The 16411-nt window shown below is 36.9% G+C and overlaps 2 protein-coding genes and 1 pseudogene across 2 annotated transcripts in view; 1 reads left to right on the top strand and 2 right to left on the bottom strand.

The window, feature by feature from the left end:
- Positions 1 to 16411, bottom strand: part of LOC18106030 (putative MO25-like protein At5g47540) — a 71578-nt gene that overhangs the window by 4529 nt on the left and 50638 nt on the right. The window lies entirely within an intron of this gene.
- LOC112323239 (inositol monophosphatase 3) lies at positions 2278 to 6423 on the top strand. The gene is made up of 12 exons (XM_024610646.2): positions 2278 to 2545; positions 2667 to 2722; positions 2808 to 2858; positions 3569 to 3649; positions 3784 to 3887; positions 3989 to 4073; positions 4542 to 4596; positions 4701 to 4744; positions 5394 to 5462; positions 5552 to 5652; positions 5725 to 5781; positions 6047 to 6423. Exons 1-12 carry the CDS (start codon positions 2533 to 2535, stop codon positions 6141 to 6143), a joined length of 813 nt encoding a protein of 270 aa, XP_024466414.1. The 5' UTR covers positions 2278 to 2532; the 3' UTR covers positions 6144 to 6423.
- On the bottom strand, positions 7143 to 8895 carry LOC127905887 (cytochrome b561 and DOMON domain-containing protein At5g47530-like; annotated as a pseudogene).

The raw sequence follows: 16411 nt of genomic DNA, 5'->3' as shown, positions 1-16411 counted from the left end.
GGCCATGCTTGCTAAATGTTGGTCAGAGCTTGACATTGTCTAACTTTGTATGGACTTCAGTTTTTTGCTGAATTTAATTCGAAGCTGCTAGAATCCACCAATTACATTACAAGACGACAAGCTGTCAAGGTAGGGAAACTTATGATATCCCGCTCATATATCATTAGAACATTCAATGAAGCAATTCTCTAGGCATCTGAACCTAGGAAAATGCTTTCATTAAAATGTGCTTTGTTATTGCTATTGGTAATTGTACTATTTATTAAAAAGGCTTCTTTAATTGTGACAGCTGTTGGGAGATATATTATTGGATCGTTCTAATGCAGTTGTGATGACACGATATGTGAGCTCAAGGGATAACTTGAGGATTCTCATGAATCTTCTCAGGGTATGACTCCTTTGAGATTGCTTGTTTTCATGCTTTGTCATATTTTTAGGAAACTATTGATGTACCATTATGGCATATGTGATGGCCACTAAATAGATTGTTAGAACATCAATCTCATACATAATTGGACTTCAACTTTTATGTGATGAATCCTCCTTAGCAGGAATCAAGTAAGAGCATCCAGATAGAAGCATTTCATGTTTTCAAGGTATAGCTTAAAGAAAGAAATTGAGTTTTTTCTTTGGTTCTTTAACTTAACGTGCCTTATTTTCTACCTCTCTTATTGTTTTCCCCCTTCCTCCAGCTCTTTGCTGCAAATCAAAATAAACCTCCTGACATCGTCAACATACTTGTTGCAAATAGGAGCAAGCTTCTTCGTTTGTTTGCTGATTTCAAGATAGACAAAGGTATAAAAGAAATACATCTCTAGTGACATTTAATGTCTTTGATGCTGTATTGACATTCACTGGTGTATTCTTTTGCAGAGGATGAACAATTTGAGGCAGACAAAGCTCAAGTTGTGAGAGAAATAGCTGCCCTTGAGCCTAGAGAGTAGTCATGAATGAGCTTGGTTGTTTATTGTAATCATTTTTACATAAATTGTAGCTCTCATAGCCCAAACCTGATGACAATATCAGTATCCATCGATCTGTCGTAAAATTACATGTATTTGAAAGGAAGAGAGAAATAAAGAGACATGAATCGAGTTCAATCCAATACTTGGCTTTTATGAACCCTGTTAGAGAGCATGTTCATGTTTTTGCGAACCATGTCCTCTATTGGAAGCCGTCATTATTCAGCTTCACCATATGTTCATTCCCCATGGTAACCTACTTGAAGCCATATAGGTCTCCCTCTCCATATGTACACAGACTTCATATGTACAAGTTACGAGTCCTTGTTCGAGGGAGTGAGGACGTAAAGTCGCTATAACTCTTGTCAACGGTAGGAGTCTGAACCAAGTCTCAAGTGAGGAGAGTAGGCAGCAGTCGCATGTTACTAAATTCCCACCGCCATTAGGGGTCCTCCATGACACCATTTGACCATATACATAGTATCAAAGGACATTCCTCAGCAGAACCTACTGAGGAGGATATGATAGGAAGCTTCGTTTGGTGGGCCAAAGGATAGAGAATTCACACCAAAATTCTTTTCTTCTTGCCAGGAAAGGAGTCATTTTCTTTATTATTAAAGATGAGGCTTCCATGCGTGAGTCACGAGTGAATGAACGTATGCACCAGCATATTCCAAGCATCTACTTCATTTCCAAAACCAGAATGTTCTCTGCTGCTATCACTTTTTATCCTACTTCTAAGATCCGGTTCAGTATATAGGCTGACCTCGTAATCGAGTTAAATCGCCGGAAAAACCTATTTTTTTAATAAAAAAAATAATGTTATTTCAAATTTTATTTATTAATATAGATTAATCCAACCAACTGGTAACATTAACCTTCAACTAAGTTGATCCTCGATTCGTTACTGTAACTATGTTTTTATTGCCATAAAAAGGAGATGCGTTTATCATCCGAATTTACTTTCCATCATATTCATTTCGTATTCTCACCGTATCTGATTTTAATGCTCTCATCAGCAATCGCTGAGTTTGATGCTGGGTTTTTTTATTTAAAAAAAAAAAGAAATGTAAGATTTTAGGTATTTTTGTTCTAGGAAAACTACAAATATACCCCCAGTTATTAGGGAGGTTTCAATTTGGTCCCTCTCTTCCTAGGCTCACCAATGATGCCCTCCATCATTCAAAATTGAGCAAATCTCTTTCCCCATCATTTGGATGTTAATATTTTCTGTAATTTCATAGGAAAACTCAAGAGTAACAATATGACGTAGGGGAAGAGTAGCCATAAAAAAGGGTTAAAAGGACTCAAAAGGCACATTAAAGGACTTTCTTTTTCACCAGGAATTTGATGCAAGAAGTACACAGACCGAGTGAAAAGGCAGATTCTTCAGCATATATATGTTTAAAGAGAGAAAAAAACAGAAATCAAACGGTCCATTTTGTGGTTTGCCTGCTGCTTCCTTTTAGACGTAAAAAAACTCAAGACACAGAGCCTTTCATCACCATCACCTCCTCCACAATCTACTTCCCTCTGTCACTCTCTTCTTTCTACATACAGATTTTAAAACATGGCACAGAATGGTAGGACCCCATCAAGTTTTTTTATTGCATTCTTTCTCCTTTTGTTTTTGATTTCTTGGCTCATTTTCAGTATGGGATCTTGATGATTTTTGCATGTTGTTTTTTATTTTGGATGTTTTAGATTCTCTTTCAGAGTTCTTGCAGACTGCTGTTGAGGCAGCAAAGAGAGCTGGAGAGGCGAGTTATAAATTTTAGATTTTGTTTTTCCTTTTTTTGGGGTCTCAAATTTAGTCTCATTTTCCATTTCTTGTGTGCTTTGTAGATAATCCGTGAAGGATTCTACCAGACCAAGCATGTGGAGCATAAAGGCCTGGTACCCATATTTGCTTTTCTTGGGTTCTTTTTATATCTCTTTTTCTTGTTGGTCGTTAATCAAGGTAGTCTTATCTTGGACTTGTTGCATCATGTGATCTTGAATGTAGAGTTTGTGTAGTGCTTAGCAATTTTTTTCCCCTAAAGAAAGGAGAATTGTTGATCAAATGCTGCTAAATAATCTTGAATTCAGATCAGTTATTGATTATATCTGATTGGAAATTGAATTTAGAATGCAAGGGGGAGCTTTAAGATCCCAGTTTGTAAAGCTAATGGAAATACAGTTTTAATCTTGGCATTGAGGTGATCTTGTTTTGTAACAAAACTGGGAATTGAATTTAACATGCCGGAGGAGCTTTAAAATGGCAATTGAATTTAGCATCAACGTCTGTAAAGCTAACGGTAATTGAATTCATCGTGCATGAGGTGCTAAAATCCTTGTTCGTAAAGCTGCTGGAAACAAAGTTTTGATCTTCGCGTTGAGTTCATCGAGTTTGTAACAAAATTGAAAGTGCTTTTTCTATTTTGTAATGCTAGCATGTTTCCTTTGGACTGTATCATCATAACTGTGGAGCAGAGGAGAAAATTAAAAAATTATAAGTTGCTAACCCATTTGTGTTAATTTAGCCCAGATAAAAGTGCTGTGGCTAAACACACTTGACTATATGCGTGTAATTACTGACAATTGTTTATTTTATTTCTCAATTGCAGGTGGATTTAGTTACTGAGACTGACAAGGCTTGTGAGGATCTTATTTTTAATTATCTCAAACAGCAGCACCCCTCACATAAGGTTAACAAATTACTTTAGTATTTTCTACTTTGTAGGTGATGAATTTGAGCATTATTGATCTGTAAGGGGAATATTGTCTCCTAAAAAGTGCCACTGTTATTCTCTTGAAAATTCTCTTTTGCTGGTTTTCTTAGTTCATTGGGGAAGAAACTACTGCTGCCTGTGGTATTACAGAACTGACTGATGAACCGACATGGATAGTTGATCCTCTTGATGGAACAACCAACTTTGTCCATGGGTAAATGCAATTTTTTTTAACATTGTTTGGTGAAGGCAATTTCCTCTTGTTTTTTATACATGTAACGTCACTTCAATTTGTCGCAACATGTTTGGATGTAGGTTTCCCTTCGTGTGCATTTCTATTGGTCTTACAATTGGAAAAGTTGCTACAGTAGGTGTTGTTTACAACCCAATAATGGATGAGGTGAGATTTTATAAATTGCATGTTAGTTTTAGGTGGCCAGATATTACTTGGAACTTTAAATGATTAAAATTTTATGTAGAACATGCAGAGTTTACCTCCTTTCATATAACCTGGTGATCTTCTACATGTATGCTGGATGTTAGTGCATCTTTCCTCACAAAATGAACACTGACCAGTGACCACTAGTTTTCGGCTTCATGGTCCTCTACTCAGATAAATGTCTGCTTTATGATGTTGAGTCTGTCAATATTTAAATATCGGGAAAACAAGTATCTAGCTATATCTAAGCAGTTAGTCCATCAAACTTTTGTCTGCCTTCTTGAACACTTCTTGCTTTCACTTCAGATATGTGGTCGTATATTGTCCCACTTAACATCAAAGTTACTATAAGGATGTTCTGTCAAAATTTTATAGAATTTGAAATGTGCTCTAGTAATTTGCTAAAAGATTTTGGATTTATAAATGCAGCTTTTTACAGGTGTCCATGGAAAAGGTGCATTTCTGAATGGAAAACCCATAAAAGGTGTGTCTCTGAGTTGACTATTGTCAGTTTCCATATTTTGGTACTTTTGCATGCTAATCTTTCCATGACACTTAAGCAACTGCCTACTTGTGTTTCGATTGCAGTATCATCTCAAAGTGAGCTTGTGAAATCTCTTCTTGCAACAGAGGTATGCTTTTCAGCATCATCTTTATCTGCCCAAAGTTGCTATAAGGGTAACTGAGAAGTGCTTGTAAACATGAAGCAAACTTGTCATGATTTTTTTAATAAATTAATGATTACAACGAGCCTAAAGGTGTTAGATAGCTTAAACTGAAATGATAACCGGGAATCAGTTTTGAAACCTGAGATGAATTGGTGCCCTACTGTCTCATATTTTTTTGGTACAATTCTATCCTACTAATTGATTTCTTATTGGATCGGTTTCTGAAGGGTGTTAAAGTTGCCTTGGGCACAATCGATTTCAGTTTTAACTCCAGATAGTGTCAGAAATGTTAAGTGCTGAGTAAGGGTAGCTTGTTTTAACCCTGGATTGATTTTTCTGGCATTCTAACCCTACTCGTTTATATTAAAATATTGTTCGTAGACTCTAGAAATCCAACGCCCTGTATTTGAAATGCAGATCTATGCATTGTGAATGTATTTTGTTTTTACCATGTTGCACTTACAAATACCCTGCAAAAGGAGTGCTTTAAGTTCACCCCTGTTATGCTCTGTATGGAATCTGGTTAAAACTCCTTTCTACTTCAAGTCCACTCCTTTATGTTTCATAAGGAATCATGTTAAGAACTGACCAAACTAAATTCTTCAAAGAGCAGGCTGGAACAAAACGTGACAAGTCTACTGTGGATGCCACTACGAACAGAATTAACAGCCTACTTTTCAAGGTGAGACCAGAACATGCTGTGGAAGCTATGTGCTTTGGTATAATGTGTTGGTGTTCTTAAAATTCATATCTGATTATCTTTGTTATCAGGTGAGATCCCTTAGGATGACTGGCTCCTGTGCATTGAATCTTTGCGGAATTGCATGTGGAAGGATTGATTTGTTTTACGAAACCGGATATGGAGGCCCATGGTACGTATTTGTGATTGATGCAAGAAAAGTTCATCTGGACGCATGATTGATATAATCTACTCTTGAACTCAGGGATGTGGCAGGTGGTGCTGTGATTGTCAAAGAAGCTGGAGGAATCGTTTATGACCCGTAAGTGATGCTATTTATATTTTATCCCTTCCACTACTTAGCTGGGGGTAGTGTGGGATATAGAGAGGATAGTCTCATGCATGGACATGAAAGAACAGTGTTTATCAAATGTCAACATGATTTAATCGTTGTCTTGTGACATCCTCAACTCTGTCATCCGGGCAAGCATTAGGTCAAAGATATTAAGAATATAAGCATATGCTTACATTTTGTTGAGAATATAATGCGTGTTCTAATATTTTGATGGTTGCTGTTTCGGCTACAGATCTGGTAAAGATTTTGACATCACTTCTCAAAGAGTCGCAGCTTCAAACCCGCTTTTGAAGGAAGCATTTGTTGAGGTTTTGCAGCAATCAGAATGAGACAATTCAATATCCTTTGATCTTATAGACAGTATCTAGTGATGAGCTCAGTCGATATCGTCATTAAGGCTTAAAGAAACTGAGAGAGTGGCAACATCAATAATGGAAATGATTCTTCCAATTTGTTGTGGTTTCTAAACAATGCCTACTTATATGTATACTCTAATTGAGAAGACAACTACCATTGTTGATCATGCAGACCACCATGTTACACAGATTGTGTGGTTTATATGCCAGTTTTTCTACACTTCGCGTTGAGCAAGGATCGTGCCTTGTTGAACCATAGCTGCTTCTTTCTGTCTTTCCCAGTGTTGCCTGAACCTGTTAGCTTGATTCTCCTCCAAACAGAACTGAATTCCAAATAAGATTTTTGCATCTTTCGTCGTAGCTGCAAAGTTCTCTACAGCCAGAATTGGCAAAAAGCGACCACAGCTGACTGCAGCAAAATGCAGACAGGGAATTCTCGATTGAATTTATGAATTATTTGAAAGGTTCATGATGCAGACGGAAACAAGAAACAAGAAAGACAACAAACACAGAAATACAGTATTTTGCAGAAAAAGTTTCAATTAATTTTAATTCTAATTTTTATTACTCAATATTTTTCCAATAAAAAGTATCACAGCTATTATATGCTATTTATATATTAGAAAAAACAATTTTAATAAAATTAGAAAAATAATAAAAGATTTTTAAACTAAATAGAAAAAAAATCATAAATCAACTAGAAAAATATAATAAATTCTGAATAATAATTCATGATAAATATAAAAATTAGCCCGATAAATACAAAAATTGGCCGTGTAGAAAGCAGGAATTCTAAGAATCTCCTAGTAAGATTTTATTTTAGATGGATCAATAGTTGGATCAAAATTTAAAATTTATATAGTTAGTATGAGTATGGCTGTGCATTTTACCAAAATCTCCTACATGGAGGTATCAAATATAAAAAATACAGTTTGATCTTCTTTTCTTTTGCCATGAAAACTTATAAGGGAGTTTGACATCAAGAAATTCGTTGCAAATTGAGAGGAAACCATCAAGGAAACAAAGGAAAAGGGGGCTACATGATAAATAAACAGAAAAGTAGATACATGAGATCTCAAGGATCTTCCGCAGGCACGAACTTCCTAAGACTAACCAGTGAAAGAATAACTTATGAATTTAATCTCCATCCTCATATGGGGCCTCCATAAATATACGTAAGGGCGCACCAACTCTAGAAAAGCAAAACATAAAGAGGGAAAACAAACAGAAAACCACAGCTCATATCCCATCATCTCATTCACACCCCTTGGCGCTGCCTAGCACCAAACCCATTAACCCCATTTGATCCATTCATTCCATGAGGCATCTTTCCAGCAATCTCTGACCTTTTCCTTTTCACCACAAGATACCATGTATAGCCTTCCAACCAGACAGCATTGAAGGCCAAAGCAGCAATCACACCAATGTATGCATTCTTCCACTTCTTATCAGGGTTCAAAATGCTGAATCCTTTGAATATGTTGATGATGCTGAGGATGATAACACTGTATCCAACTAAATGGTGGTAGATGTTCCAGTAAAATCTGTACTTGTGATCAGGTTTTGGCCTTAGAAGCAAAGCGAACACCTGAAATCCATTCCAAACCAAGCCTTTCTTTTGATTCGCTAGCACAAGTATGACACACTAAAAAACTACGTGACACAAAAAGAGTTTTTTTGATTACCTGAAGGGTTCCAAGGCAGAAAAGGATGATGCCAATTGTTCTATGAGCATCATATTGAATACTGGCTGATTCACTACCAAGTTTTAGACCAGTACCCCATCCAGCAACCCCAACAATATAAGCTATGGATTGGCAACCAACATGGAGGTAAAACCATGCAGGGTCTGCAGATTTGAATGCCTTCAAATACCTTGCTATTAAAGCCCCAATTGGCATCAAGATACCCCAACTGACTGCATTTAGCACCCCATGAATCTGAAATTTTTATCAAGTATTAATCAGAAATAGTTCTTGTTCATAAAATTAAAAAAAGAGGGGCAAAAGGTCTGATTTCATAACACTCGTAAACAGGGTGAAAAACAGAACAGATGGTAACAGAATTAAGCCAAAACTAAACTCAAAATTGAAAACAATGAACCTTATATGAAAAATGAAATACTGATTCTAGGGCTTACATTTCTCTTCCTAATCCTGTCATTCCCTCCAGTAGAACTAGATTCTCCAGAAAGAAGGTTTAAGGTCCCCATGGATTGGACATTAGTCCCACTAGTGGCATGTACCTGAGTAGCATTACCAGAAACTGCGCCATCTTGTCAGACATGGTTAACAGTAGTGCTAGTGTTTGAAAGTCCTATGGTAGCATATATGATTATCTCATTATTTGCTAATGTAGCTGATAAATCTGAAACGTCAAAACTAAGTTTCCCTTCTTGCAATGAGGTTTGGTAGCTACTGATAGGTGATGTGTAAGCCCTCATAGTTCCATCAGTTTGTTGGTATGCAACAAGGGCTTGTGAACCAGCCATGCCAGTTGAGGTATGATTGATAGCCCATGCAACCCATCTAGAGGAAGTGATTCCTGTGTCTCTATAAGCAATTTGAAGCTTGTTTGATGATGAATCATAGTTCCAGTGAAGATATGAGTTCAAGTATGGAAGATCATTGCACGCCCTAAAGGTTTTGTTACTAGAGAAAGCATAGCTCTTGCATGACTGGGCAGTTGATGAGAAAATCATAGACATAAGAATTGACAAAGATAACACAAGCTCTAGCATTCTAGCCATAAAGCCTATAACCCATCTTGATTTGTAGAACCAAATTCCACAACAAAACTTGATTGGAAAGCTAGATTTGATATCTGTCTGGGAATAGCGAAAGGTTTGAAGTATTTGCATGAAGAGAAAAGGTTCAAGATTGTTCATGGAAACATAAAGCCTAGTAATATTATGCTTGATAACCCTTTAAAGGCGAAGTTGGCTGACTTTGGATTGGCAACGCTTTGTGATGAGGAAGATCCATTTATGACCATCGAAGCAAAAGGGTCGCGGTAAGTATTATGATCATTGATTGACAACTACTTCCATTCTTTTAATTAAGAGCTAATTAACCAATAATTAATCTCTTATTGTAGAGTTTACATAGCACCTGAGTATTCAATGGGAAAAGCAATAACTGTTAAAGCTGATGTTTACAGTTTCGGAGTTGTCCTACTCGAAATAGTTAGCGGGAAAGCTAGTGCAGATTACATAACAAACCAAGAAGCTGAGTTTCTTCTGTATAAAGTAAGTGGATGGATAAACCCTCTTAGTTTTTTTTTTTTCGTAGTTATTATCAAACCAAACATATTTTGCCAACATTAAATGCCAATTAAAGAAATTTATAATAGAAAAGGATATTACTATTTAATAATTTGAAATATATGTTATGCTCAACTCAAGCAAGATTTATATAATCATATAACAAGAAACATAAAAAAAATAGAATAAAATAAACTATAGAAAAATATATTTGATTGGATGATTAAAATTATTAGATGATTAAAATATATTTTTTTCTTGATTAAAATATATTTCCATATTTCCCCAGTAAAGTTCCAGATTTCGAAATGATGGGCAGTGTAGGATCTAGGCGTTTCATTTGTGTACTTTTGTCAATCTTAAGCTTGGTATGTTTATCTAGTGGATTCACTCTTGTAGACAATTATCTTATAGACTGCGGATCACTCACCAATACTACAGCAGGTAACCGTGTTTTTGTTGCTGATAACTCTGCCTCCAACTTTCTTTCAACCCCGAAAAATTAACACTTTTGCAAATGCTTCAATATCTGTCACTTCTGGGGATGATTCACCGCTCTATCAAACAGCAAGAATCTTTTGATGGAACCTCAAAGTACACCTTTTTGATTAACCAACCTGGGAGGCATTGGATTCGTCTATATATTTATCCATTTGTTAGTGGTAGTTACAACATGAGCAATGCGAGTTTTGGTGTTTCCACCCTAAACTATGCCTTCCTCAGCAATTTCAGTGTGAAGGCTTCTGTTGTTAAAGAATTTTCAGTTAATGTAACCTCAAAGAACCTTGTTATCACCATCACTGTAGACACAATTTTGAGCACCTGAAATTAAACAAGCACACGTATACAAATACATGATTTTATTAAATATATAAATGGGTACAATCTCTATGTAATATATTCTTTCAAAAGAACAAGACAATCCTCTGATTCTTCCCTTGGATTTGATGTATGACGACTTGATTTATTTGAGTAATCAAGCCGAGATTTGTGCTTTGCAAGAACACGAATTTGGGCGTGTATTGCGAAGCGAGATTTGGTGATTTGATGCTTTGAAGAGTACCTTTGATGTGTCTTCAAAGTGTTGTTGAAGAACTCTTATGGGGCGTTTAGACTTGATCCAACAGAGCTTCGTTCTTTGTAGACTCAAGCGTAGATGAAGGAGGCTTGAGAACTCTTTAAGAGAGAGCTTCCTTGTTTGAAGAGAGAGAGAGAGAGAGCTTCCTTGTTTAAAGAGCTTGTCTTGAAGGAAATTTGTATCTCCCGCGGTCCATTGCCTTTAGGTTGAGGCCCTCTATTTATAGAGATCTGTAGGGGCTCTCATGTCCTTTTCCAATGCCACATGACATAATTTTATTGGTTGATATTTATTGACGGAATCTTGCATTTATGACAAGATATCTGACGTGATCTTGCATTTATGATAAGATATCTTGAATATCTCATCCCAAGTGTCAACTTTTCATTGGCCAAGAAATATATGAAGGCTCATTTATTTTTCATGTCATTTATTTCAATTTTATTTTATTCTTTTTTTTAAAGAATAAAATAACACATGGCGAAGTTTGATTGGTAGAAAATTTGTGTTTCTACAGATGCCCCCTCGAGACAAGTTCACTGAATTTTGAAACAAGTGGGCATGTCTCGAAAAATATAGCTGAAAGGGTTTTGTATTTCCGACTAAAATTTGATTTGATTATATTAGATTTTCACAACAAACAGATAAATTTTATTATGAAAATAAAATATAATAGTCAAAATTAAAAATTTACGGATGAATCTTGATTGAGCTTTATCAAATCAGATGATAGAATATTCAGGTCCAATACCTCATTTGAAACTGCTGCATATTCAGGACCAAACAAAATTTATTTTTATACCCGAATAGCAACCAACACTTTGACCGGGCTGCAGGATTTTTTTTTTTTTCACTGGAAGTGGTCACTGTAACATCTTGTTTTAAAGATCTTGTTGTTCTGAATCCAATGACGCAATCCGTTTGTGACTTCGAGTAGCAGTTAATGAATTATCACATATTAAAGATTTTGATTCATATTCTCTTTCTTCTATTGATATGCGTGCACTCATTGTTTGATGAATTATTTGCTTCATTCCCGTTTAAATGTTCTTTCCTTTATAATTCCTTGTATTCTTAACCGATTGAGAGCACAGACTAATCAAATGCTTTTCAAGTTAGGAAAGATAGTTTGCCTTTTCAACAGTATAGGAAAACTTTGTCTTGGGTAGCATGTCGCATCCTTTGTTTCCAGAATGAACTGCTGAGAGAGGGTAAATGAAGATTGCAGAACCGAACAGGAATTATCGCTTTTTTCGCTATGACTTGAATAAGAAAAATTTGCAGAACTGAACAGGAATTATTGCTCTTGTTTTAGAAGAGGAAAAGCAACTTGCATAGCCGACCTTTCTATCACAGAATACGAGTTTTTTTTTTCTTCTTTTGTAATCAGGCAACGGTCTATGGTGTGGCTATAAAAGGCCACTACATTGTCTTTTTTTTTTGTCACCAACTTAGCAGTCCTTCTGTTCCTTCATTAACTATATAGCATCCACCTAGCAGCTCAACATCACCGACGGTCCTAGCAGGTATGCATAGCTCTCCAGTATTTGTTTTACAATTGCAGGTTTCCTTCCTTTTGTTTTTTGTATATATGCAGGACACAATTCTGAGTTTATGCAGGTGAAGTAATCTGTAAACTTTTAACCAAAGCTCGTAAAACAACCTTTATTATGATCAAATTATCTTGATTCGAACGTCTATGAAATTGGAAGCAACGTCTGCTGTAGGCGGATTCACATGATTATTCTTTTTTTTACCATTGTCAACACTGCAATCTCAACTTGGATTTCAACTGTGTGTATAATAAACCAACCGTGGAAAAACTTCCACAGTTTCCAAGGCTTCATGATGCGTGAGTATACGTGATCTTCCAACCAGTGGTCTAGAATTATGATTTCCTTGTCCATCAGGCGTGTTTACGGTTGAAGTTGCTGCAAGAGATTCAACATCCTTGTCATCAATGCTCTCTAATCATTGGCACCACAAATTATGATATACTATCAGCCCTGAATTTGATGAGTTATGATATATATGTTCTCCCAGCTCTGGATTACTTCTGTGAAAGCTGCTAGTTCAAGGCGCCTCTTTTTTTTCACGGACCTAGAATTCACACATGAAGGCCAAAACAATTCTACCATCTCAGTTCTACAGAAGTCCATTTCACGTCAACATATATAATGTTTTTTTTTTAAACGAGGGTGACCTTGCACTGATTTGTCGGATCCAATGCTTCTTGCACCCATGTTCTTCATCCAGCTTCTTCTGCCATTCAAGCAATCTGGATTTATCCTTAGATTCATCAACGTATGTTCTATCTGATGCTCTTTCAATTTCAATTGGTCGGAAAGACCATGCAGCTTTAACTCAAAACCACCCGTAATTGATTGGAGCTCCTCATTAGCATTCTGAAGCACTTTCATATCTGTCTCCTTGTTTGCATCAATTCTAACAAGTACCTAATTTCTTGTTCTACTCATGCATCATGTCTTTTTTTTTTTTTACGAAGTGCATTAGTTTTCTCTCCTGATCTCAGGTGCTTATTCTTAGAGTGTGGATTGGAAATCCATTCTCTGGTTCAGATAGCAGGAGCGACAAGTCACTAACCATCCTTGTATAATCTCTTAAAGCATCGGTGACAAGAAAGATATATGTCCCTGTATGATTTTTTTTTTTTGTATCTATGTCCTTGCAGATTTTTCTTCAGCAAGTCCTGCCCCCTGATGATCATAGTAATATTTTGCATGGACTCACTTTCATCTTCTCATTGAATTAACACGAAGCTGTTGCAGCAGTAGCAACAGAATCAACAAATCCTTCAGTCTTAAAAGTAGCGACAATTTGCAGTTGTAGCTGCAGCTTCCACTCGTAGTAAAACACCAGCAACTTGTAAAGGAAGTGTTTATTCAGACCACATTTCATCATCATCATCATCAAACTTTCCTCAGCAACAAGGCAGAACCCAACAAGGTAATACACAGATATCTTTTGCAGCCAGCTAAAAATTATATGCTTCTCCATAAGGGCAACCAGGTCCCAGTAGTGACCAATCCTCGTCTCCTCCAATGGTGAATGGTTCCCCTACAACGTCGATTTCTAAGAGTGCAGTGGAACTCCAAGGACACCCAGCTGCACAAGTAACAAAGGCGGCCAATCATCTCAGCAATCCAAGAGCTCTGTTTTAGTGCCTGTGCAAATTAAATTCTTCTCCATTTGGTGGAGAAAAAATATTCCATCAATCCTTGGTTATCCTCACAACTCTTCTTCATCATCAGCAGCAACAATTAACAAAGCATGCATTGCAGTTGGCTCAGTTAATCTACATTAATGCTTTTTATGCAAGCTCAAGCACTTCATGTAGCAAATTCAACAAACGTTGCATTAACCTATTGGGTTTTATCTGCGACAGTTGCATCAGCAACGTGTGCCTTCTTTGCACCTTCAGCTTCTCTTTAGATCCTATCAGCCCATCACATCGTTTTATCCGAGTCCTCTGGTGAGAAAGATGACATGGCCTGTTGAGCTTTATCTTCATCTTCTTGAGAGTTTATTCCGAGGTGCTCACTTATGGTAGCCATGTTCTCTGGGCTTAGATACTTCATCATTGATATGAACATCTGCTGCATCGTTGGATCCTTCATTTGGTCCCTATCTGTTCTTGCATATCAGAAGTTGAGGCAGGAAAGCTTGACGGAGGAATATTTCTCGAACTTGAAAAAGAAATCCAATGAGGAACTAACTCCACTGATGCCACCATTCTTATTAACTGTAAATTTTCCTCGAGTTTCTATTGGTTTTGCCCCAGCAAAGGAACTTGATCCGTCAGTGTTTAAAGCTGAAGCAACAGCTGGAACTAAGTCATTTCCTCTCGAAGAAGATGCCATTTCAAACATTTTCTGAAGCACTTCTGGTGACATCTTACTCATTATATCACCTGCTCATGTTTGGAGGAACCATACCAAATCTGAAGCCATTTGAAGCATACTTTGAAGCTCTTCAGGTCATCTCGTTGATCATATTTGAGGTAGTCTTAAACGAACATGTCAAGAGACATCTCTCCAGCTTATGTCGCGTTTTGAAACAAGAAAGATCTTAACATGATCTTAAAGACTTGTGCAGGTGACTGACCTATAGCAATATTCCAAATCGTTCTCTTATGCACAGCAACATCTCAACGATTAGAAGGCAACTTTTTTTTTTTTCTTGCTTTGACAGTGAAGGTGAGCTTTGGATGTTGCAGCGCAGGAAGACCGAGTTAGAGTAATTCCTCAAGGCGTATGATGGAGAATTTTCTTAAGAGAAATCATAACCTTCAGCATTTGAGCAGAGATCATCACATTATTTTCTTTCCATTTGTGGATAAAGGATCAAGTCACAACATATTTCAAAATATTTTTTTTTTGTCAAAGAGGTATTTTTTTTTTGCGTGACTATACTTGGAACAAATTCCAAGTTGCCTACGTATCTTTGTGGATAAAGGATCAAGTCATAATGTAGTTCAATTTTGTTTGTTTTGTTTTGTTTTGTTTGTTTTTTTTTTTTTTTGCCTTTCGCAGTTTTAGCTCATGCAGGCCAGGAGCTACATCAGATTTCAAGCATAATATCTTTTCAAGAATTTGCCGTTGATAGGCCCAATCCTCAATCCATTCTCATCAACAATTTTGTAAGCTCCGTTGGTGTAGAATTCTTGAACCATATAAGGGTCATCCCATTTGGAGAGGAATTTGTTGCCCCCATCTTGGCAATACTTAAAACATTGGTGGAGCATTGAGGAGATGATACCATTTTCATGTATCCATGGTCGTCCAAGTAGCATATTATAAGTAGTTTTGACATCTATGACATGGAAAAGTGCATTGAACTTCATATCTTCCATGTGTATCGCAAGCCTTATCTTTCCTATGGCGTTTTGCCCTTCTTGATTCAAACCTTGAATCATCAGATGTCTTGGGAAGAGTTCATCCATAGGAATCCCCAGCTCTTTCATAGTCTTAAGAGGTAGTATATTGATCGCCGAGCCATCATCCATCAAGATACGATTCACCATCTTTTCATCAACATATCCTTTAATGAACGACAACCGATTATGGAGTTTTGATCCAAGCAACAAGTTTTCATCGTTGAAGGATATCTCTGTTATGCAAACACCATGAGCCAAGTTTGAAGAGTGAGCATGACTTTCCTTCATGACAGGTTCAATAAGAGTTTTCTCTTTATCAATATGATAGCAAGCAGCAAGTGCATTTTCAATCCTTCTCGTCTCTATTGGCATGTACCCATTCAGTGTAACAGGCTTCCTTAGACTTTGAGTTGAAAAACCCTCATTTTTAACTGGTATGGATTTTTGTTAAATCTTTCGGCGTATCGGCTCATCAATTAGCTTCGTTACCATTGAGATCCTCATTCTAGTTGGCTTTGTCATCTGTATGTGCCTCTTCCTTCCTCTTCTATGCATGATTAAAGTCCATCCTTTGTCATCATAATTTTCAGATGAATCAAGTTTCGAGTTGTCAACATGAGGTGCAAGGGTTATACATGGAGTTTGACTTGAGGATGCAGTGAAGCTCGTAGGCAAAATGATGTCAAGCTTTATAGGTTCAAAGGAGCCAAAACTTATTGTAGGGAGTGACTGGTGTGGTCCTAAATTGACCATGGTTGTGATATTAGAGGCTGCTACTTCATTATCGAAAACGATATCTCCATTCTCGTGTAGCCTCATGATCTTATCTTTTAGCACAAAGCACTTCTCTATGGGATGACTGATCAAGCGATGGTATTTGCAATAGTTTGGATTGTCCACTTGGTTTGCTTCATCGGGGCGCTTCACCTCTGGTAACTCAATGATATTTGCCTCAAGCAAATCATCCAGCATCCTAGATATGTCTGAGTCGGGGAATGGATACA

The sequence above is a fragment of the Populus trichocarpa genome, chromosome 10 (assembly GCF_000002775.5).
Source record: "Populus trichocarpa isolate Nisqually-1 chromosome 10, P.trichocarpa_v4.1, whole genome shotgun sequence".
In the NCBI taxonomy this organism is placed as follows: Eukaryota; Viridiplantae; Streptophyta; class Magnoliopsida; order Malpighiales; family Salicaceae; genus Populus; species Populus trichocarpa.
Note: the sequence above shows the minus strand (reverse complement) of the source record. Positions and strands in the feature narration are given on the sequence as shown.

What these genes read in the sequence shown, in the direction of transcription:
- LOC112323239 (XM_024610646.2), top strand. An exon ending in AGCAGCACCCCTCACATAAG is followed by an intron (nt 3,650 to 3,783) that starts GTTAACAAATTA and finishes TGGTTTTCTTAG; the next exon opens with TTCATTGGGGAAGAAACTAC. An exon ending in TTAACAGCCTACTTTTCAAG is followed by an intron (nt 5,463 to 5,551) that starts GTGAGACCAGAA and finishes CTTTGTTATCAG; the next exon opens with GTGAGATCCCTTAGGATGAC.